Consider the following 26569-nt stretch of genomic DNA (forward strand, 5'->3'; position numbering starts at 1 on the left):
TATATATATATATATATATATATATATATATATATATATATACATATATAAATGTGTGTGTGTGTAAATATTTTGAAATGTATGTTGCATATATGAAATATTATTCATTCATTCATTTTTCTTCGGCTTAGTCGCTTTATTCATCAAGGGTCGCCACAACGGAATGAACCACCAACTTATCCAGCATATGTTTTACACAGTGGATGCCCTTCCAGCTGCAACCCAGTGCTGGGAAACATCCATACTCATTCACTACGGCCAATTTAGTTTATTCGATTTACCTATAGCGCATGTCTTTGGACTGTGGGGGAAACCGGAGCACCCAGAGGAAACCCATGCCAACACGGGGAGAACATGCAAACTCCATGCAGAAATACTAACTGGCCCAGCCAGGACTCGAACCAGCGACCTTATTGCTGTGAGGCAACACTGAGCTACCATGTCGCCCTATGACATATTATATGTAAAATCCAAATATGAACTATGTAATTTGCATATATTACAATAGAGCAGATTTCTACATGGGTTCAAAAAAATTAGATGCATTGACTGATGTTTACCAAGTTTGTAATAAAATTTTAAATGATTGGATGAATTAATAAAGTAATAAATAGGTAAATAACATTTTATTCAACAAAGAGGCGCATATTGATATCTAATATCTACCCCAAAGCTGAAAGCAATAATTTATTAGAAAAGTTTCTGAAAGATCATGTGACCTGAAGGCTGGAGTAATGATGCAAATCTTCAGATATGCTGTATTAAAGAGGGTGGCTCAGTGGTTAGCACTGTCGCCTCACAGCAAGAAGGTCGCTGGTTTGAGTCCCAGACAGTTGGCATTTCTGTGTGGAGTTTGCACGTTCTCCCTGCTGGCATGGGTTTCCCACAGTCCAAAGACATGCGTTATAGGTGAATTGAATAAACTAAATTGGCCGTAGTGTGTGTGTGTGTGTGTGAATGAGTGTATGGTGTTTCCTAGTACTGGGTTGCAGCTGGAAGGGCATCCGCTGTGTAAAACATATGCTGGATAAGTTGGCGGTTCATTCCACTGTGACGATCCCTGGTGAATAAAGGGACTAAGCCAAAGGAAAATGAATGAATGAATTAAAGATACAAAAACAGCAAACTGTAATGCTATTTTTAATTATTATATTTGTATTTTTATGAAGTAAAGTCTTATAAATTATTAGAAACTCTTAGAAAAGTATTCTTTTATTACTTTTTAAATATTCTACAATCATTTAAATATTTAAATAAATAAATATTTTCTGTAGTTTGTAGAAACATTTTTTTTCACAGTTTTTTCTGAGAAAATCTATTTATAAATAAATAAATATAAACACTTGCATGTTAATGTTTTATATGGAGTTGGTCTTTATTGTTTTAATAGTTGTAGTACTCATTATTTAAAATGTAAATACATTTATTGGGCAAACAAGGGTAGATTTTCATACATACAGAGAAGTTTACTGTATAATTAAATTAACAGTGGGCAGAAAAACAAGTTTATACATACATAAATATAAGTGTATTCATCAGTCGAGAAAATGGACATCAGTCACTCAAACAATCAATCACAAAATAGGCAATAGGGTAAATTAATATTGATAATTATTCATGTATTAGCGTTTTATTTATGTATAGCATTTATAATGCATTTATTTACAGATAAATGAAACAATTTCTTTATTATGCATTTATTTATTTAGATCCGACAATTGGCAGAAAAGCATATTGTATAAATGAATGTATGAAGTGTATTATTCATTCATTTTCCTTCGGCTTAGTCCCTCAGGGGTTGCCACATCGGAATGAACCGCCTACTATTCCAGCATATTTTTTAAATAGCAAGTGAAAACATTTCTTCATTTTTAATTATGTATTTAGATCAAAATTTATATGATATTTATTTATTTCATTTGTTATATTATTTATTATAAATATTTAGATCTAATTTGGCAGAAATGCATTATAAATTAATGAAAAGAACGAACTGTAAATAAATATTGTATTTATTTAGATCTAACAATTGGCAGAAAATGAATTTGTGTGTATGAATGAATGGATTGCAAATACATAAATAATGTAAAAATGTGAAAAACGAATATATTTTTTATTATGAGCATTGGAATAGTTCATTAAGCATTAATTTTAGACACAATCCAAGATCATTACAATAAATGCAAAAAACATCTAGAAATAATAATAAAACACAAACATTGAAAATGAAATAAAAATAAATTAATAAAATAAATTCTAACATAATAATAAAAGCAATGGGACACAGTTAACGATTACAGCGGGGGATCAGAGCCAAAAAAAATCCTCCATGGAATCAAACATACGAATAAGATCGTGATTTATTGTCCGGTAGCGTAATGACCTCATGCGCAGCAGCGTCAGTGGGCGTGGCTTTCCTCTCCTGCCTCACTGCGCGCGCCAGTCTCTGCTCAACAAACTCATTGGTGTGTGTGTGTGTGTGTGTGTGTGTGTATATATACAGTATGTGTGTGTGGATGGACATCATGGAGAACTTTAGTCTTATTGTACATTACAGACACATCGTGAACTAAAACCGGACGCGGATCAAACAGGAATCACCCAGTCGTCGATTTCCACGTTAACCGTGTGGATTTGACGGACAGTCGCTCATTTACAAACCAGTGGACTTTGACAACCGCCGCCGCTTGGGTGAGTTTGCAGAAGTGACTTTGCAAGAGGCAAAACTGCCAGCCATTAGTGACTGTATTGACTTATTTTATATATCATTGCATATATCTGACACTTTTAAAACAACAGTGACCATTCTGATACTGTTCGAGAATTTTAATTAAATCACTGTACGTTAAGTTAACGTTACCTCATTTGAACGGCGGTTAGTTTACGTTAAGTTAGACATTAAATGAACGTATAACAGCGTGTTTGCTTAAATATCTCAGTTCTCAGACAGATGTGAGTTTGAATTGTGAGCTATAATTTGACGTTAGGCGGTAAACTCCACCCTGTGCATACATTCATTCTCCAAATATGTTTAACGATGTTTAACGTCGCCGCAGCAGTGCGTTAATTGACCACTAGATGGTGCTGTTGTATAGCGTGTGTATTATTATTTCTTTGGGAGACAGATGGGATACAGCTGCGGATACTCACAGCATAACTCAACATAACATCAATATAGTTTCTATGTGACACTGTACAACAATTAATGTATTTCCAGTACTGTGAAGGTAGGGGTAGACGTAAATAAAATACAAATTAATGGGTAAATTAATAAATAATATGAATAATACTCTGTTTTACTCTGTTTGATGGATGCTTTTAGGGTTGGAGTAGTTGTGACTGTTAATAAAATACAGTTTAATAGGTAATTTAATAAATAATATAAATAATGCTTGGTTTAATAACTGTTTTTACATTACTTTGATGGTTGGGTTTAGGGTTGGAGTAGGTGTAGATGTTAATAAAATACAAATTAATGGATAATTTAATAAATAATATGAATAATATGGTATATTTACTGTTTTTGCATTACTTTAATGGTTGGGTTTAGGGTTGGAGTGGGTGTAAAGGTTAATAAAATACAATTTAATGGATAATTTAATAAATAATATGAATAATATGGTATTTACTGTTTTTGCATTACTTTAATGGTTGGGTTTAGGGTTGGAGTAGGTGTAGATGTTAATAAAATACAATTTAATGGATAATTTAATAAATAATATGAATAATATGGTATATTTACTGTTTTTGCATTACTTTAATGGTTGGGTTTAGGGTTGGAGTGGGTGTAGAGGTTAATAAAATACAATTGAATGGATAATTTAATAAATAATATGAATAATACTCTGTTTTACATTACTTTGATGGATGCTTTTAGGGTTGGAGTAGTTGTGAACGTTAATAAAATACAGTTTAATAGGTAATTTAATAAATAATATAAATAATACTTGGTTTAATAACTGTTTTTACATTACTTTGATGGTTGGGTTTAGGGTTGGAGTAGGTGTAGATGTTAATAAAATACAATTTAATGGATAATTTAATAAATAATATGAATAATATGGTATATTTACTGTTTTTGCATTACTTTAATGGTTGGGTTTAGGGTTGGAGTGGGTGTAGATGTTAATAAAATACAAATTAATGGATAATTTAATAAATAATATAAATAATATGGTATATTTACTGTTTTTGCATTACTTTAATGGTTGGGTTTAGGGTTGGAGTAGGTGTAGATGTTAATAAAATACAATTTAATGGATAATTTAATAAATAATATGAATAATATGGTATATTTACTGTTTTTGCATTACTTTAATGGTTGGGTTTAGGGTTGGAGTGGGTGTAGAGGTTAATAAAATACAATTGAATGGATAATTTAATAAATAATATGAATAATACTCTGTTTTACATTACTTTGATGGATGCTTTTAGGGTTGGAGTAGTTGTGAACGTTAATAAAATACAGTTTAATAGGTAATTTAATAAATAATATAAATAATACTTGGTTTAATAACTGTTTTTACATTACTTTGATGGTTGGGTTTAGGGTTGGAGTAGGTGTAGATGTTAATAAAATACAATTTAATGGATAATTTAATAAATAATATGAATAATATGGTATATTTACTGTTTTTGCATTACTTTAATGGTTGGGTTTAGGGTTGGAGTAGGTGTAGATGTTAATAAAATACAATTTAATGGATAATTTAATAAATAATATGAATAATATGGTATATTTACTGTTTTTGCATTACTTTAATGGTTGGGTTTAGGGTTGGAGTGGGTGTAGAGGTTAATAAAATACAATTGAATGGATAATTTAATAAATAATATGAATAATACTCTGTTTTACATTACTTTGATGGATGCTTTTAGGGTTGGAGTAGTTGTGAACGTTAATAAAATACAGTTTAATAGGTAATTTAATAAATAATATAAATAATACTTGGTTTAATAACTGTTTTTACATTACTTTGATGGTTGGGTTTAGGGTTGGAGTAGGTGTAGATGTTAATAAAATACAATTTAATGGATAATTTAATAAATAATATGAATAATATGGTATATTTACTGTTTTTGCATTACTTTAATGGTTGGGTTTAGGGTTGGAGTGGGTGTAGATGTTAATAAAATACAAATTAATGGATCATTTAATAAATAATATAAATAATATGGTATATTTACTGTTTTTACATCACTTTGATGGTTGGGTTTAGGGTTGGAGTAGGTGTAGATGTTAATAAAATACAATTGAATGAATAATTTAATAAATAATATGAATAATATGGTATATTTACTGTTTTTGCATTACTTTAATGGTTGGGTTTAGAGTTGGAGTGGGTGTAGATGTTAATAAAATACAATTGAATGAATAATTTAATAAATAATATGAATAATACTCTGTTTTATATTACTTTGATGGATGCTTTTAGGGTTGGAGTAGTTGTGAACGTTAATAAAATACAGTTTAATAGGTAATTTAATAAATAATATAAATAATATTTGGTTTAATAACTGTTTTTACATCACTTTGATGGTTGGGTTTAGGGTTGGAGTAGGTGTAGATGTTAATAAAATACAATTGAATGAATAATTTAATAAATAATATGAATAATATGCTATATTTACTGTTTTTGCATTACTTTAATGGTTGGGCTTAGGGTTGGAGTAGGTGTAGACGCTAATAAATACAAATTAATGGCTAATTTAATAAATAACATGAATAATACTAGGTATAATTACTGTTTTTTTGCATTACTGTGATGGTTAAGGCAGGGGTAGACATTAATAAAATACAAATAATGTGTTAATTAATAAATGGTAAAAATCAGGGGTGCCCAAAATTTTTCTTATGGAGGGCCAAAAACAAACTTGATTGAGGGCTGTGGGCTGAAGGCAAATATATCAAGCTGTATTACAAAGTTCCCATGAATAATTTCCTCGTTTATGTAAAAATAAATAGAAAACATTAAGCATAATAACTAATCCATTATATATATATTTTACATTTTTATAATGAACTTATTATAATGAAAACATAAGAATTCCATTCATAACATTATGGAGTTTAACGCTGAATACACTAGTCAAGCAGCACCTGCCTTACAACATTTAATTATTAAAACAAATGACAGGTTATTAGAAATGACAATGTGTATTAAAACCATTAACCCCAAACCTACCCAAAATTCTCCCTCTCTTCTCAGGCGGGCCAAATCAGATGTTACAATGGGCCAACTTTGGCCCGCAGGCCCTATTTTGGGCGTCTCTGGTATAAATTATTCACATTGACTGACTTCCGGCAGCAGCTGTATCCCTTGTATAGCAACTACCATGTATTGAGCAGTTGTTGCTGCTTAATAAAATCATACAATATTTGCCTTTTTATATTCAAAGTTTAACATACAAAGTTTTTATTTTATGTTTATTTGTTACCCTGACAGTCATTGTTAAACACGAAAAAAAAGAAGTGGGAGATGAAAAAAATAAATCCATGCAGTATCAACAAGAGAGACATAAATCTTATCATGCAATTCTTTGTTGCTGTAGTTGACTTTGTTAAGGGCAAATGGAACTGTTGTTTATTTTTCTTACTTAATTTTCACTTGTGGACTGACTTTTACTTGCCCGCCTGCTGCAAATTATGCTTTTGTCTTTGGAACTTATCCACATATCTTTGAATACGAAATAAATGGGTTGCAGTTGTGTGTCTGTTCTATATTTATATTGACAGCCGAGCATTTGTGTTTTATTTATGCTACTGTTTGTGCAACATTTGCCGAGTACGGTATTTGGTATATCTGCTGTTGTTGTCTTCGCACTGCATCTGAATTTGTGTTTGGAGATCAATATTACTCTTGATTCTGTACAATATATTTTGCAGTAGTTTTTTAACATAACTTATTTTCAGTAGTTTGGTTTTGTAAAGAGAAATGGATTGGTTTACAGAATAATGCATTGATTAGTTATGAAATGGATTTAAGAACGTGTGTCAAAGAGAGAAACCAATTCTATTTCTGTACGCTTCACTTAATATTGCAAGACTTTGTGGTTTTTATATTTTGCATATGAAGTCAGTTGTGTAATAGCTGCTTTTTACACTTTAGTTTAGAAAAAAATCATGAATTTTTTTTTTTATTAGTAAATCATGTCAGTAAAGATATCTGATATAAAAAAAATGATTAAAAACATTTACCACTGTGAAAATGTATTTTTACCTTAGAGCTTTTTTGTTTTAAAAAAACAAAATGACAGACTTGAAATGTTCATCATCAGTTAAGTGCATTCACATTATTTTACAGCTCATAAAACATTATGAAATACTACAAGAAGGCTATATATAACACTACAAGAAGGCAATAACATGGAATAAAATCAGCAAACTAACGCATGCATTCATCAAATGCTATTTTCAACATTAACAAATACATTGATTTTATTGATGCAATATATTAATAATGTGTTCTGTTATTTAATACTGAGCAACTAACAATGAACATCAGTTTGTTTATTAACTGAGATTATGCTGAAACGTTCATTGCTCAAGCGTATTTACATAAGTTTTTTTATATGAGTTGCTTTTTTTGAAAATGAAAAAGTTTTTTAAGTCCTTTTGGAACAGCATACAGCAATATTATGATTAAACATATTACTTTATAATAGGAAAATGAATGCATATACACATAACATAAAATAAGACAACAGGATTTTTGCAGTGTATATTATTATTATATTCTGATTAAATTACATTATTATAATTATATAATATTTTAACTTGATGAAAACATTCACTAAGAAGGCATCTTAAATAAAAAATACATTGAACACTCAGAAATAAAGGTACAAAAGCTGTCACTGAAGTGGTACCTTTTCAAAAGGTACACTTTTATACCAAACTGGTGGACATTAGTACCTTTAAGGTATATTTTTGTACCTTTAAGGTTAAATTTTGTACCTTTGAAGGTTGACTCTTGTACCTTTAAGTTACTGTAAGGCACATATTTTTTTAGGTATTAATATGTACCTTTAAAGGACCTGTTAGGAACAAAAATATACCTTTTGAAAAGGTATCGCTCCAGTGACAGATTTTGTACCTTTATTTCTGAGAGTGAATGCATTTATTAATCTTAGTTTGGCTGCTGTTTTTTCATCATTAACAAAAACATTTGATTTTATTCATGAAATATAATAATAATAATGCATTCTATTATTTAAAACTGAGCAAAAATGAACTAGCAATAAACATCTGCTTGTTTATTATCTGACATTGTCTTGAAATATTTATTGCTCAATTCATTGCTCTGTATTTACATGATTTTTAATAAGAGTTTTTCTTTTAATAAAACATTTCTTTTCACTACAACAAACAACAAGTAATTAAATGTATTACTGTACACAAAAAATGTATAAACACATAACATAAAATAAGACAACAGGATACTTTGCACTGTATGTTATTAAATTCTGATTAAATTACATTATTATAATTATATAATATTTTAACTTGATGAAAATATTCACTAAGAAGGCATCTTAAATATAAAATACATTGAACACTCAGAAATAAAGGTACAAAAGCTGTCACTGGGGTGGTACCTCTTTTATACTACACTGGGGGACATTAGTACCTTTAAGGTATATATTTGTACCTTTAAGGTTAAATTTTGTACCTTTGAAGGTTGACTCTTGTACCTTTAAGTTACTGTGAGGGACATATTTTTTAGGTATTAATATGTACCTTTAAAGGACCTGTTAGGAACAAAAATGTACCTTTTGAAAAGGTATCGCCCCAGTGAGAGTTTTGTACCTTTATTTCTGAGAGTGAATGCATTTATTAATCTTAGTTTGGCTGCTGTTTTTTCATCATTAACAAAAACATTTGATTTTATTCATGAAATATTATAATAATAATGCATTCTATTATTTAAAACTGAGCAAAAATGAACTAGCAATAAAAATCTGTTTGTTTATTATCTGACGTTGTCTTGAAATATTTATTGCTCAATTCATTGCGCTGTATTTACATGATTTTTAATAAGAGTTTTTCTTTTAATAAAACATTTCCTTTCACTACAACAAACAACAAGTAATTAAATGTATTACTGTACACAAAAAAATGTATAAACACATAACATAAAATAAGACAACAGGATACTTTGCACTGTATGTTATAAAATTACAATGAAATGAAACATTAAATTCCGATATCATATTTGAACCTAAATAAAAATATTCACTTTAAGAAGGTGATTTAAATAAAAATAATACATTAAATGCAATAATCAGTCTTAGTTTAACTAGTTATTTTCATCATTAACAAATACAATTGATTTTATTCATGTAATATATTAATAATGTGTTCTATCATTTAATATTGAGCAAAAATGAGCCAACATGGAACATCTGTTTGTTCATTATCTGACATTATCTTAAAATGTTCATTGCTCAATTCATTGCTCTGTATTTACATTATTTTTATGAGAATTTTCCTTTTAAAATAACATTTCCACCCACTACAACAAATAAGTAATTACGCATATTACTGTATAGCAAAATAAATGCACATACACACAAAATAAAACAAGACAACCAAAATTTGAACTGTAAAATGATTATTAAATCATATTTTAACCTGTAATGAAAATATTCACTTCAAGAAGTTAACTTATGTTAATAGATGTTTAGATTTATTAATTTGGGCTACTGTTATTTTCAACATAAATAAAACTTTTATATAATGCTAAATATTAAATATTTAATAATGCAAATGAGCAATCTGCATATTTATTAACTGAGGTTAACAATGGTTAATTAAAAACTGTAACAAATGTATTCTTAGTTAATACATGAAGTAATACACCAAACTGTGAAGTGTTACCAAAAAATGTCTCATTTTAACTGATTTAAATCTGCGAGTTTGTTTCAGGTCGTACATTATTTGGTCTTCAATCTCATGTAGACAGCCCAACACTCTCGCTTCCTCCCATTTACTGTCTGTTTTGAGCTCCAAACGCCTGTATTTACGTTTCTGCACGCTGAAGTGACTCTGTTGACAGCTTTACGGACGGGCTCCTCTGAATCCTTATATCCAAGACTGTGTGACGTGGGCGGGGAGGGCGTGACCCGGCCTCTCAGCCAATAGATTCAAAGTATGCCGCGTGATTGACAGCTGAGCCTGGAAAATAGGAGGAACGTTCTTGCGACTTTATCCGTCTGGCTTTACTCTGTTGTGGAAGCCATTTTGGGATTTTCCTAGTAGTAATTTTGAGTCAAGCGCGTAACTTTTGGTGTTTTTTCTCCCTCACGAAGATTGAAGGATTTGTATCTCGCGTTGGGGACGCAGGGGGAGTTGTTTGGGATTTAATTCGTGTGTATACCCGTCGAGATGCGCCACACGCTTTGCGCATCCTCGAACTGGATTGTCATTTCAGAACTGGACTACCTTCAAAACAACAAGAGATTGTAGAAACTGATGGTCAAACTGGCAAGTGCTTTAATGTTTAGTTGCTATTTCTGATTTAATTCACGCCATATGCACAGATTCGTTGATGTTGAAGTGTAGTCGTAATAATTCAGTGTTTGGTGGACAGTCAGCGAAGCTCCTTTCTTTCCAAACTCTTGACAGAAAACATGGCCCTGCTTTAACTGTCACACACGCGAACGGAGATATTTATATACACGGTTTATGATACGTCACTCGAATCTTCATAAGTAAACACTCTGAAGTGCGCATTAAGATAAAAGAACTGCGCTGATATAGGCTACAGTGTTGCAATGCACGGCTGTGTGTCAAAACCCACTCATTCTCCTGCAAAGATAGCGCCGTGGGAACATTTAAACAATGAAACCGCTCGTTTTGTTCGGGAATCTAATTTAATGTTATCTATATGCAAATGAGGGTCAATTCTAATGTTTAAATCCCATTTGCGATGCCTAAAGTGCTGTCTAGAAAGACAGTTGACTAGTTTTTAAGACGCATCCAATGTTACAATCCTAAATGTTGCAGATTTGAGTTGTGCGTTTGTTATGATTGTGCATGCAAATGGAGATAACCATGCAAAAAAAAGCGTGAAGGTGTGAATGGGTCGAGATAAAAACATAAATCCCTGACTACTGTTTTTGTTTGACTTGTGCACAAAGGAAGGAGCTCCTGGTTTTCGCCATTGACTTGTTTCATTGCGCTATTAGCAGCAGGTCGTGTTTGGATAATTGCTCAGCTTGTTTGGGCTTGTGAAACGTGCTTTTTAGAAAAGGAAAAGAGCTGGGAAAGACTCTCTTTTCCTATTCAGCCTGTCTCTTGAGTAAGGAACAGTCGCTTTTGTGGATCTCGTACACCTTTGAGAATGAGGAGACATGCATTTAGAGGAAAGGTAAACAAAATGAACAATGATTTTATACTTTCGCTGGGAGAAATCAGCGCTTTAATCTTACCAGAATATTATTGTAGGTGTGAGTGTTCTGTTTGTTCAGGACATTTTTGAGAATTAGTATTATTTACTCAATTAATTGCTAATTAAAACAGTAATTTTACTAGTGTTATTTATTTTGACTTGGTAATGAGTTAAAAGTAATCTGCTGAATTTAAAGTTTGTCACTAAACTCCTAATGTGTGTTTAAAGTTAAGGCTGACATACCAAACCATGCAAAACTAAGGGATATTTGTTGTTGTGATTTTATTTATTTATTATTATTATTATTATTATTTATTTATTTTTAATTATTATTATTATTATTATTTTTTTTTAAATGAAACAAAATTAACATGATTTTATTCTTTTACTGGGAAATATAATCACTTTAATCTTGCCTGAATGTTTTTGAAAGTGCATGTTCTGTGTTTTCAACACTTTTGAAAAAAATTCAGGACAGTTTTGAGAATAATAATAATTATTATTATTTATTTTGACTGAATAATGAGTTAAGAGTAATCTCCCGAATATAAAGTTAAACATTAAACTATTAATGTTTGTTTAAAGTTAGGGCTGACATGCCAAACAATGCAGAACTAGGGGCTTCTTGTTGTTATTTTTAAATGAATTCATAAAGTTTCATAGAAATGTCAGTAACATTTTACAATGATTTCTTTTGTATCAGTTAAAGATATAAAATTATGATGAAAAATATTGAATAAACCTAACAACTGAAATATAGGAAACACTTTCAGATAAGGTATTAGTTAATGTATTGACTAATATGAGAAAACAATGAACAATACATTTATTACAGACTGTTTTTATTTTAGTTAATGGAAATAAAGTTGTTCATTGTTAGTAACTTGTGGTGCATTAACTAATGTTAATTACACGTTGTAATAAGTTTGAAATCTAGTGATTCTGTATGAGTATCATTCATTATTAGTTCATGTTCGTATACTGTACATTAATGGAACCTTGTTGTAAAATGTGACAGAAATATTATTGTACAATCTACAAATTTATTTGCTTTATTTACATCTTAAAAATGTAAATATGTTTGAACGGTTCAGTGTTCATTTATACTTGAATACACCTGCACATTACTTTAGGAAACATTTATTTAACTAATGCACTTGTTTAGTCAAAAATCATAAGTTAGTTTAATTGACTTTTAACTTGAAATGTTATAAAATATTATTAATAATATATTGTTTACGATAAACACACATTTTACCTAATATTAATAATTACTGTATATTGTTTATTTTTAGTTTATAACACCTTATTCATAAACGATCAGTAATCCACAGTCTTACCAAATTATAGTTTTAAGATTTGTTAAATAATCAGAGAGATATTTTAAACTTCTGTCTATGATATTTATTTAACATAATGCCTTAACCAAAAAATATTCATTATTAACTTTAATAATATTTCAAATATTATCACTATTATATCTGATATAAGAAATATTCCATCTTATTGTTTTGGTAATGTTCAAACACTGCTAATAGTAATAAAGAAAGTGAAAAGGAAATGCATTTTAAAGCATACATGTGAAAACAAACCTGGAAAGAGGAAAAATGAAAGATCCGTTGTGTATTCCAGTCAATTATCCATGGATTACACCGTAAAGAGCAGAAAACAAATTCCTACTGAATCTTTTCTGTTTTTTCCACATTCTTAAAGGCTGAAAATAATCAATCAGATAAATAATAAAGCAAGAAAGTAAAAGATATCATGCGTTGATTTTCTACTTATACTCTTTTAAATAAATGCTGGGTTTCTCACAATCGTTTTGTGTTGGGACAGCATGAATTAATTAAGATAGCTTATTATTTTGTACAAGTTTAAGTGAATTGAACATAAAACAATTAAGTTTAAGTCAAAAAATAACCCAAGAATTGTGATGTTTCAGCTCATTTTACGTAAGTAGTTTGAACAAACAGCAAACATTATTTTTTGAGTGTAGCATGTCACATTAAAATACCAAACATAGAAAATGAAGGAATGTTTACAATTGATTCAGTCAAGCGGATTAATAAGGGTTATTTGTAGAGTAATGAAACTTCCCCAAACCACAAGTTCCTCCCATACTTTAAAAGGGAATAGACTCATTCAGAAAAAAATGCTCACACCACAAATTAAGTTAACTTAATTGTTTGTACAAATTTAAGTGCATTGAACATTCAATAATTAAGCTGTCCCCCAAAAGACTGTGCAATTATGTTGTTGCAGCTCATATTAAATAAGTAGAACATGAACGATCAGCAAAAATGATTTTTAAAGCAAGGATGCTGAATATAATGTAGCTCATTTACAACATAATAATCATTTAGTTAGAAATTGCGAGAGCATTCTCTATAAATATGCCAAAAGTCATTATTCAGTACTATTATTTAGCTATTAAATATATAAATCAGGACTCGCAAAACTGCTATCCTGATGTCCCGGGGCTAGTATGTTTTCCAGTCGGGCTACGAAATATTAATCCACCCTGTCAGTCGGACTATCTTATTGAGCGGAAAAATATAGCCTGTATTATTGCTTTTGCATTCTCTCACAAATTGGGTAATAATGTTGTATGTAATTTTCATGCATTTAATTTATGTGCTTTGCACTAACTGGTAAATTGGAATCAAGTTGAAAAAATTAAATAAATAAATAAAAAGTAGGCCTACCATATTTTTAAACATTTTATTATTAGGGACAAATAAAATAAGAAAATAAATTAAATGTTGTTATTTTCAAAAAATATATTCACGTAGCCTATAATAAATGCCATTATCATTTTTCTTTTAGTAAATGTATTTATTTAAAAAAACGATATAAATATAATAAATTGATAAAAAATAAATTGTGTTTGTTTTCTAAAATATACACGCCTAGAATAAATGCCATTATCATTTTTTTATTTAGTAAATGTATTTATTTAAAAGTGATATAAATATAATAAAAAATAAATAAATTGTGGTTGTTTTCTAAAATATACACGCTTATAATGAATGCCAGTATGATTTTTTTTATTTAGTAAATGTATTTATTTAAAAAATGATATAAATATAATAAATTAATAAAAAATAAATTGGTTGTTTTCTAAAATATACACTGCCTAGAATAAATGCCATTATCATTTTTTATTTAGTAAATGTATTTATTTAAAAAATGATATAAATATAATAAAAAATAAATTGTGGTTGTTTTCTAAAATGTACACGTAGCCTATAATGAATGCCATTATCATTTTTTATTTAGTAAATGTATTTATTTAAAAGTGATATAAATATAATAAATTCATAAAAAATTAATTTTGGTTGTTTTTAAAAATATACATGCCTATAATGAATGCAAGTATCATTTTTTATTAGTAAATGTATTTATTTAAAAAATGATATAAATATAATAAATTAATAAAAAATAAATTGTGTTTGTTTTCTAAAATATACACTGCCTAGAATAAATGCCATTATCATTTTTTATTTAGTAAATGTATTTATTTAAAAATGATATAAATATAATAAATTAATAAAAATAAATTACCATATCATTTTATTTAGTAAATGTATTTATTTAAAAATGATATAAATATAATAAATTAATAAAAAATAAATTGTGGTTATTTATCAAAAATATATAATATTTGCCATCTATAATGAATGCCATTTAAATATATAAATTTGTTTTAGTTAATGTATTTAGTTTTTATTTTTAATTTAGCAAGTTATGTATTTTCTATTTACTCCACTTGAATTTATTTCGGGCTACAAATAAAGAGTGCCTGCTGAAAAACTGCTAGGGATTTAGAAATTTAGTGAGACCTGTATACCCCTGAACACCTACATTTAACTGTCCTGCTCTAATTTGCATCAGTCTGGACAGCGCTGTTGATTTCGGATGTGTAGGTGTGGACCGTCTCTCTTCCTGTTCACTTGACAACAGCTGATAAAGTAGAAAATCAAACAAAACTAAAAAAGCAGTTTACTATTAATGTTTATAATCACCACAAGCTTTAAGTTCAGTCATCTGCATCAGACTAAACAAGTAAACCAAAGCAGTTCATCAGCATTCTTCCAAGAGACAGGCTGAACTGTAGGCCGTATGTGTGTGTGTGTGTGTGCATTATGTGCGTGTTTTCATGGGTGTGACTGATGTTTATACACTGAGGTCACACCCATCGGAGTCACACGTCGGCTGGTGTAGTTTTAGGAGTTTGCTCTTGACATCTGGTTTGATCTTCACAGCGAGCTCAGCAATTCACCATGGATTTTTCCCGTCTGCACACGTACACTCCTCCTCACTGTACTCCAGATAACACCGGATATACCTATTCACTCAGGTGAGACTTATATACATGCTGGTGAAGTGGAAATATTAGTGCATTGTTCTTCATTATGTGTGTTCTCCAGTGCATCTCTGTTTATGGTCTGCTAGAGACTTACTCATAACAGCGTTCAGGAAATGATTAGTAGTTTTGCAAGTTGCAAGATTTCAAATATGCAAGTTTTAAATATGCAAATATTCTGTCATTTGCATATTCAAACAGCCTTTTTGAAAACTTGTATTACATAAAAATTATTTACGATTCTTAATTAAAAATGAACTAATTTGCATATATTTTGTACAATTTTTCTTATATTTAATAGCACAAAGTCAGGTTGAGATTTAAAAAAAAAATCTTTTCATTTTCTTTTGACATATTAGAGTCAATTATTTTAACTTTTCTTTTTTACATGGGAGGTTTTGTTAATCTATAATAAAAATAGTAATATATAATAAATATTATAATGTTAGAAAATAAATTAATAATAATTTTGATGATAAAAAATATTCTGAAAATATTGTGAACAGCCAAGAAAGGGGAAATAATATTTCTTTGAAGATCAAAATGCACATAATCAGGCAAATATAAACTATATGAACATATCTCTCTGCAAAAACCTTCAGTGCACAGATATGAGCACAAATGTGAATTAACTACTCACCCCAGTTTTATGATTTATGAATCAAGTATTTTTGCATTATAAGTTTTGTATAGTGCTGTTTAAAAAATGCAAATGTGGGGTTATTTAATTATGCACTAATTTGCATACATTTTCTGTACAAAAAAGTAAAAAAAAACTTAGTTTTATGATTTTATTAACAATCGCAAATATTTTTGTATAACAAGTTTTCTAAAATGCTGTTAAAAATGAAAACAAAACAATGCAAATGAGGGATTATTAAATTATGCACTGATTTGCATGTAATGTCTGTACAAAAAACGAAAACTTCCACAGTTTGATGATTTTAATAGCGATCGCAAATATTTTTGTTTTACAAGTTTTCTAAAATGTTGTTTAAAAATGGAGTCAAAAATGCAAAGTGGGGATTATTTAATTATGCACTAGTTTGCATACATTTTCTGTACAAAAAATGTGGAAAAAACGTCCCCAGTTTGATGATTTTTATTAACAATTGCAAATATTTTTGAATTTCAAGTTTTCTAAAATGCTTTTTTAAATGGAATAAAAAGTGCAAATGAGGGATTATTTAATTATGCACTGGTTTGCATATAATTTCAGTACAAAAAAACAAATAAAAAAACTTTGCTAAAATGCTATTTTAAAAATGCAAATAATAAAAATGCTAACTGGGGATTATTTAATTATAATTATTATTTAATGCACTAATTTGCATACATTTTCTGTACAGAAATGTGAACATTTAGAAAAAAAAAAAAGAAACTTTTTTTTATTTTTGGACATATTTAAGTCAAATGTGTATGTTAAATGTTGTTAATCTTTTTATAACTTCATAATTCAGCCAGGATGTTTGAAAATAATTTTGTGTAAAATAAAGTGTATACAATTAGGCAAGTTATGCATGAATCTATTCGTCTGTAAAAGCTTTCAAAATACAGATATGAGCAAAACTGACATTTGTTCTGTAAAATTTGGTCTTTTGAAATCTATTGACATAAAATGCTGTAAAAGAGACATTTAAAAGTTAATTTCGTAGCTTTTCTTTCGAACTGAAAAAGCACTTTATAAAAAGCCAAATGACCCAGATCTCAAAATGAACAGGTGGATGAAAACAGATTTTCCCTTCAGTGTCTCCCCTTAATTCTTGTGTGTTTGTGATCACAAAGCATGTGATGAGTGATGAAACCTTCACTAGTTGTACCAGACGTTGTGTGTTTGCGATGGCGGTTTGGTGATTCTCCAGCATTTATGTTCAGGTGTATCTGTATTATTAGTGTGTCGGGTGGATGACAGAATGCAGGTGTGGCTTCACAGTTATTAACCTCAGGCAAGCTATGAACTTACACAGAATTAATGGCTTGGTAATGTGCATTTGTGGAATGATACATTAGTTGTAAATCTTTTTTTTTTTTTTTCGATTAATGGTTTGCAGAAAACAGTGTAGTTCACAAAAACAGTGTAATCATGGCTGGTCTGACGCGTCATGTAGATAACATTTTGTACCCAACTTGTCTGCTTTAACTGATACCACTTCTACACTTAAATGGCCTGCAGTCTAAGAGACAGGGAAAAAGCTACTAAGATGTAAAGATTTGCTGAAGTGTTGTTGGTTCTGCTTTTGAGCAATCTATAGGGAATGCTGGTCCGAAATTGCTGACTATACTTGTATAGGTACTACATTTTAGGGCTGTGCAATATATCGTTTCGGCATCAATATCGCAATATGTGAATTCACAATAGTCACTGCTTTATCCAGTTTATCACTTTAATGTTTATTATTTGCATGTGTTTAGAGTTTCAAATATTTGAACAACAAAAATTATGATGATGTTTGTAGGTCTAACAAAGTTGAATTGCTAATTTGCATATATTTTGTACAAATCTTTTTATATTTAATAGCACAAAGTCAGGTTGAGATAAAAAAAAAATCTATATTTAAATATTTAAATCTATATTTATATTTAAATCTATATATAATAAATATTATAATGTTAGAAAATAAATTATTAATAATTCCCATTTTAATTATTTATACGATTTATGCAAAAAAGTTTCGTTAGAATTTTTGTCTTGTTTTTAGTTCAAATATCTACATTTCAAAGCAAAAAAACGATTGTTTTATTCTTCCCATTGCAAGATAATTTAGCTTGTTTCAAGGAAAACCTCTTCATTTCGAGGTGAAAACTAATCAACATTTTCACTTAATCTGCGAATTTTTGGTAAGAAAAGTATTTTTGCATTGTGATTTATTATTTGTAAAATTGTATTATTACTTTTATCGATACCACTTTTCGGTTCGGTACTTTAACGGTTCTCTTATCGGTGCTTTTTGTAGTGTGTTTTTTTTTTTATGAAAAACAACACTTTATTTTCTTATTACATTTTTTTAATGAAAAAAAAAACCCCAATAATTGTAAAACAATTAAATAAAAAAATTCCTGTAAAAGAATGTACAATGGCTTGAAGGAAGAAGACTCTTAGTGTTTTACCACTCTTGTGGAGATCAACATAAAAGATCAACAGGTTCGCCTTTTCTGTCAGAAGTCAGGATCTTTCTTGGTTTATTGTGCTCCCTGCAGTCGAAATTACCCTCTTTGAGTTGCAAAATGCAGTTAAATGATCAGATAATGCTTAAGATTTTTCATTGACGCATTCACATAAATGGGTTAACTGTGTTTTGGGAGTTAACAATGTAAAAATAAGCTGTTTTTGTCAGTTTTTTAATAAGCAGTTTATTAGTAGGCTATTCATAGGCTATATTTGTAAATACAGTAATGTAAAAGCATTTTAATGTTTAAGATTTATTTAGGATAAATAAATACTTAGCATAAAAATAATAAAGCAGAATTTTTTTTTTAAAACTAACAGGAACAAATAGTCTTGGAGAGTTTTTTTGTGCTGTCATGAACGCGACACGCAGTTTGACTTGTGAATGAATGGAGAATTATTGACAGGCGCAAAGAGGGAAGCGCTGAATTGAACATGAATTTATTTAAGCACTTGAATATTCAAGTACTCGTATTATTCAATTACTCATATATATATTCAAGTACAAATATTCTGTACTTCACATTAAACTATGGAATGGCTTCAGAACATTTAGGATATAGTAGTCCTACATGACAACTTTTCAGTGCCTTATAGTAAGCTACCTACATGGCTTTTGTTGGCTTATAAATTACACAGAATATAGCGCACGGGCAAGATCAGATTTGGATCGGTACCAGCTGGCCGATACCAGATCCAGCAAAAAAATACAGTATTGAAGCGATATCCGATCCAAGTATCGGGATCGGTGCATTCCTAGTTTTTAGACTCTGGCTAAATGCCTAAATCAAATTTTAGCCATCAAAAACCTTATTTAATTCATTGATAGTGTGGAAAATACACTTTAATGTTTGCAAACACAATTTAAAAATATGCATATTTTCAGATATATTTTATAGGTTTTATCAGCTTATGGCAACCTTTCAAAATATTTAATTTAGAGAAATTGTAATAATCTTTTTCAGCATTTAGATCTATAATAAGAGCCCTCTATATAGAATACATTTTTAAAATGCTCATTAAAATCACCAATAATTCTGTATATACTACTTCAGTCGGGTTTCTGTTTCAGTCTTGTTGTAGTATTGAGTGCGGTTTGCTGTATGGATTGTGGGTGTCCGCTGCAGTGTGGCTGTAGGTTTGCCTGACTGTGGTCTTTAGGCAGAGCGTGTTGTAAAAAGACGTGGGATCGAGTGACGAAGGGTTGAACCATCTGCCGCTGGCACTCAGAGCGAAATGTGATGAATTCAAGTTACTCAATGTGTGTGAGATGGGGAAGACATGCAGACAAAGAGGAATTGTGTAAGCTTTACAGAGAAGGGAGCGCCGCGAGAATAGAGCAAGACACACTTGTTGAGCTTTGGCGAAAAATAAGATTGCATATTGTTATTAGTTAGTTATTTATAACATTTTCCTATTGGATCCCAGTGGAATTAATTACCTGAGATTAATGCGGTCACAAAGGGGAATCTAAAAGTGTCTCTTAATTTAAAATAAAAGGGATTTTGAATGGTATATTAGTCACATATAGGCTTGTCAGGATATCTATTTATTGGTTTACAATATATTGCACCAAAATATATTGCGATAAACGATATTATTGTGATAAGACCATTTTATGCCACTCATCATTATATAATGCCAGAATGACAATATAATAGCATCACAATGTAAGTACACTCTTCCAAAGAGCACATCATAGTTTATTCTTAAGAATATTTCATGTATTTATAATGATTTTAACAATTTAATAATCAGACATTGGAATCAGAATGTGAAAACACATCCTATTTAATAATAATAAATGCAAAGTAAGAATATAACAGGCTGTGTTATCTATGATAAATATGATATGGTGAACATGAAAATATACTATTGTAATATATAGTAAATAGATGGAGTTATTGCATCAGCTAAAATGTTGCTAGAATTGGTTTCTATGTATGAGCGATATACATTGCATCACCAAAATGGTTGAGATAATGTCCATGTGTTGTGCGATAAGTCCATATATTGATTATTGTGACAGGCCTAGTCACATGTAAAAATTAGTTTGTACCACACTTGACTATGTCTGGTTAGTTGCACACATTTACTGGCCATAGACATTTTTTTAAGCCATACAATTTTATCTTTTCATTATTTATTATTATTATTATTATTATTATTAGTATTATTAGTATTATTATTATTATTATTATTATCTAAATGATAATGTAACTGTTTGCTGATTTAAAACAAAAACAGAACATTAAAATAGATGTTTATGTATGTTATGTTTGTCTATTGAAAGTTGAATTATTAGATGTTTTTTTTATTAAAACATACATTATGTGTATTCTGTTTTTGTTACATTGCAACTATGTTAGTGTATATTTTATGTTGTTTATTTGTGTAAGCATCTAATTAGTTTGATTTTATTCATACATGTTTTATGTTTTAATGAAATGTATATGTATAGTTGTTTTGTCCTATTTTATCTTATTTTATTATTATTAAAGCAAAAATTATGTAATAATAAAAGTACATAATTGGTAGTTACAATAAAATAAAAAATGAATAAAGCATATATAGTCAAAAATTATTATTAAAGTAGATGTCACAATACAACTATTTGCTAATTTTATTATTAATTAGTTTGTTTTAATGGTAATCAATACTTTTGATTGGTTTGTCTCTTGTGACAATGCCACTATTTGCTGACTATATATATTTTTAATTATTAAAAGAGATGATTGTTTATATTTTGTGTTTTCACAATGCAACTAATTCCTCATGTGACAATGCTGCTATTTACAATTTTTTTTCCTTGAATATTTGTGGCGAACAGTGGTGCTCATTGAGTCCTCCAACCATTGTGACCCATTGTGTTTTTCTCCTCACATTTTAGTAGGATTTCTATTGTAAACGCTTTACAATAAGGTTGTATTAATTTAATAGGGATGCTCCGATCAGGATTTTTGCAGCCGATACAGATCGGTAATTCCTTGTCATGGTGATCGGCCAATACAGAGAACCGATTCTAATGCTTCAAGCTTTATAATGCATTAAAGCACATTCTCCCTTTAATCATGAACCTTAAGTGGAGATCTTGCCTCACCTAAAACAATAAATTAAGCATGTTGCATTTAATCCCTTAAACACATCTCGTTTTACCATTTAAGTGTCAACATATCATGCTTTACAGAAAATAACATAACACAGATAGAAAAATGACAAACAATCCCTCCGCTCGTGTCACAGCAGCTCAAAACACGATAAATAAAACGATTGCACTTGCAACAGAGTCCATTACTCTTGAGTCGCGCCAATAGACTGTATAAACAGAGGTCACACCGCATCTGTATTTTAGCTGTTGTGATGCGAGCGAATCGATCGATCATGCCTCCACACATCATTTACCTCCTCACGTGTATGTATAATATACGGAAGCGCACATGCGTCTTCCTCTGCTTGTAAACTTATAAACAAACACATGTAATCGGTTCATGAGATCGGCCAGATTGGCGATCTTCAGCCGATCGTTCGGAGTGTCTCTATTAGTTAATGTTAACTAATGCATTTGCTAACATGAACAAACAATGCACAATACGTTTATTACAGCATTTGTTCATGTTAATTAATGAAAATACAGTTGTTGGTTGTTAGTTCGTTAACTCAAGGTGCTTTAGCTAATGTTAACAAGGGCTGCTCGATTATGGGAAAAATCATAATCATGATTATTTTGGTCATACTTGTAATCACGATTATTCAAAACAATTATCAGTTGAAGTCAGAATTATTCACCCTCCTGTGAATTGTTTTTTTTATATATTTAAATATTTCCCAAATTATGTTTAACAGAGGAATTTTTCACAGCATTTCCTAATAATATTTTTTCTTCTAGAGAAAGGCTTATTTGTTTTATTTCGGCTAGAATAAAAGCAGTTTTTAATATTTTGACACCTCTTTTAAGGTCAATATTATTAGCTCCTTTAAGCACTGTATATTTTTGATTGTCTGCAGAAGAAACTACTGTTATACAATGACTTGCCTAATTATCCTTAAGCTTTTGAATGTCACTTTAAGCTGAATACTAGTATCTTGAAAAATATCTAGTAAAATATAATGTACTTTACATCATAGCAAAGATAAAAGAAATCAGTTATAAGAAATGAGTTATTAAATCTGTTATGTTTAAAAATGGGTTGAAAATAAATCTTTGCATTAAACAGAAGTTGGGGGCAAAGGGTCGCTAATAATTCAGGAGGGCTAATAATTCTGACTTTAACTGTATATATGCACAGTTATTTTCCTCCCTGTAAATAAGGAAAGGGAAATAAATACAATAGAATAAAAATATGAAACAAACTGCTTTAAGCATCTTCACTGTAAGAAAGAAAGACTTCAACTACAAAAGTCCTTCAGTGAAGAGCAGTGAGTGATTTTCTCCTTTTGTTGTTTGATTCATAATAAAAACAGGCGGCAGGAGGAATATTGCGCTGTCACTTTAAGAATAGTGCGGCTCTGATATGGTTTCTCTTTCACATGTCTTTTGATTCTCAACTTGTTTGTTTATTACACAAATGAGGGTTAATATGAATATTTACTAAACACTGCGCTCTGACACAAATGTGTATATATTTGACCATTAAAACGCTCGTATTAAGATTGCGTTAGATGTGTGTGCTCCGCTCGTCTCCGAGGCTAAGCACGCACATCCACACACAGAAGCATGCGGTCTCGTTCGCGCTTTTAAACATGAATGATTCGAATGTTCATCAATGAATGATGCGCATCCCGTGCTGCAAATGTTACATTACTTTTAGTAATGTTCACGTGGAACTGAGCTTTGCAGAGCAACACGTGTACAACTGGAAAGGGGGCGGTATATGATGCAATAATCGTTTATCTTGATTAATGCTTTTTCATATTCGTTAGAAGCCAAAATCGAAATTGGATTTTCGATTAATTGCACAGCCCTACAAGCATGAATTAGTAAATGTTAAACTATAAATAATTAATGCTGCGCTTGTATTGTTTATAAGTAGCTCATGTTAGTAAATACATTAATTAATGAAACCTTATTGTAATGTGTGCCTAGATTTCTTATGTAGCCTCACTAAAATCAGAAGAGTCTGACTTACTGCGTGTGTTGTCACGATACTGGAATTCGTTACCAAACTTAACGTCCATTTCCTGCTAACATTTGAGTGCATTCTTAAACAGCGCTGATTAGCCATTGTGTTCACGTGCTCAACAGAAATGGCTGTGATTGGCCATGAAGGTCATTAGTTCACCAACTTCACTGTTGAATGTAACCACAAATACCGGAACACTGGAGCATTTTAAAGCCGTGAAGATCAGTCAATTCATCTGCGGATCACTTGTATGTCAGCTTATAGACAAACCAGCTGATCGACTTGACTTTAAAACGCTCCAGTGTCGCTGTATCTTTGTTTGCACTAAGTCAACTTGTATCACTTGTATGTCACAGTAAAAGCAGCGGTTCTACATCGTTTTTGACCGCTATTTGCATTAGAATTTAAATTAGATTTATTATTATACATTTAAATGACAAATGCGACAGTCGCCAAATGACAGAACCGCAAGAACTCCCCATTTGAGTGAGTTCGGTGATCTGATGACCTTCATGGCCAATCACAGTCATTTCTGTTGAGCATGTGAACACCATGGCAGATCAGTGCTGTTTAAAAACACACTCAATGTTAGCGGCAAATGGATGTTTTTAAAATTTCAGTAGCGATTGGTACGGAATTCCAGTTTCGTGACAACACTACTTACTACTTAAAACGTATTACATTACATCAAGTACAGTATAACTGGTTAACAGTAAAAGCAGCGGTTCTACATCGTTTTTGACCGCTATTTGCATTCGAATTTAAATTAGATTTATTATTATACATTTAAATGACAAATGCGACATTCGCCAAATGACAGAAGAACAAGAACTCCCCATTTTCTTAATATATAGCTAATACAGTCATTTGGTCATCAGGATAGAGCTCTGGGGATTTGGCCTAATGTTTGGCAAGATTATAGAAGAGATGCATTTTGGGATGTATCCTACATGGAGGAAATGCGTTTGAATTTTGTGTGGGTGTGTGTGTTTTACTGCACTGTCTCGCTAAGCAGCTGCTGGTGTATTAGACAGCTGTACGATAATGCATGTGTTGTGTGTGTGTGTGTGTGTGTGTATGTGTGTGTGTGTGTGTGTGTGTGTGTGTGTGTGTGTGTGTGTGTGTGTGTGTGCCGAATGCACCGAAGTTACTTAACCGTGTTTTTGTTCTGCATTAGCTGAGCTGTTATAGAGGAAGTGATAGCGCAGAATTTGAATAACCACAGGGCTTTTTCCGTCTGATAGTACTTTTCCCTTTTTTTTCTTTTTTGGAGCTATAATAGTCCATCCATGAAATGTATTTTTCCTTAAAAAGTCCAACCTATTTTTAGAATTTGAAGGATATATATTGGTGAGAAACAAATTGGGGGTTTTCACGCATCAATAAATAAAATGCATAAAGTGTTAGGGGTGTAACAATATATATATATATACACTATGTATATTGATACTGATAATATTATCATCTTGATACTGTATGCTGTAAAAAAAAGTTAATATTATAATTATTAAGGCTGCATGATTCTGGCTAAATCGCTTAAAATCAAGGTCATGATTTTCTCATGATTCTGTAGATGTAAAATGAAGGTTAATATGAGTAGACTATTATTATTGTGAATTCTCAAATATATGGTAAAACAATAATAATATTAGGCCTATATGTAGGTCTGCTGTTGGTTAAAATGCAAAGTTTGGATAGACTTGGAATGGTGGACTTGAACAGACTTTAAATATGTCCTGGTTTTAATTCGCAGTGAAGTGATGCATCAGAATACAACTATTTTAAAGTTGAATTATTATGTTTGAGAAATGCGCTTGTCATTTGTCATTGGCAACATATCTAGACCTTTTTTTTTTCACTGGTAAAATGAGACATTTGTCATTACCAGATTCCCTCATGTATTATATATTTAACATTATATAGGCTAGAGTAGTGAAACTGACACTGTTAAACATTTATTCTCATGCACAACACTTTCTGTTCGCTATGAAAGAAAAAAACATATCAAATGCTTGTCGCAATCATAACTCTAAAATGCGATATGATCATTTGAATGTGTGCGCTTTCGGTTTTACTTTCACTGCCGAGTAAGGTTCATGTCATGGCTGCCGTCACAGAGGAAAAAATAAAACATACATGCAAATCATACTTCATGCGTGACTCCCAAACGATCGCTCTGTTATTTGCAACTTTATAATCTGTATTCACAGCCTATGTAGGTTCTGTTCACTAAAGAACCTAAAGCTCTATATCACTAATAATCATTGGCAGGCATGCACGCATCCTCTCAGTAGTACACAATCAGTTCGTCAGCTCATGCGGGATTTTGCGACTGCGAATACGAAATTACATTAAGACAGAAGTGACATTTTGGGGTGAATTAGACCTTATAAATACAGTATGTGATGCTTTTTACACCATTTGGAGGTGTGCAATGTATATAAAACAGTGTGAGGACTTGTGCGACAGCCTTTACGCTTCTCTCCTCCGGCCTTGAAATTGAAATTGGCTTAATTGTAGAAAA

The 26569-nt window shown here is 30.5% G+C and overlaps 1 protein-coding gene across 5 annotated transcripts in view; it reads left to right on the forward strand.

The window, feature by feature from the left end:
* Positions 1–2507: 2507 nt before the first annotated feature.
* Positions 2508–26569, forward strand: part of sun1b (Sad1 and UNC84 domain containing 1b) — a 127244-nt gene continuing 103182 nt past the window's right edge. For 2 of the 5 annotated variants that reach the window (XM_056453133.1, XM_056453137.1), the window contains exons 1-2: positions 11274–11372; positions 15659–15753. In XM_056453133.1, coding sequence (XP_056309108.1) covers positions 11346–11372; positions 15659–15753 — 122 coding nt within the window. In that variant the 5' untranslated portion in view covers positions 11274–11345. Of the gene's footprint in view, positions 2692–11273; positions 11373–15658; positions 15754–26569 lie in introns of those variants that run through there. The other 3 variants (XM_056453134.1, XM_056453136.1, XM_056453135.1) reach the window with 3 other exon arrangements.

This window comes from Danio aesculapii, chromosome 3 (assembly GCF_903798145.1).
Source record: "Danio aesculapii chromosome 3, fDanAes4.1, whole genome shotgun sequence".
NCBI classification, from domain to species: Eukaryota; Metazoa; Chordata; class Actinopteri; order Cypriniformes; family Danionidae; genus Danio; species Danio aesculapii.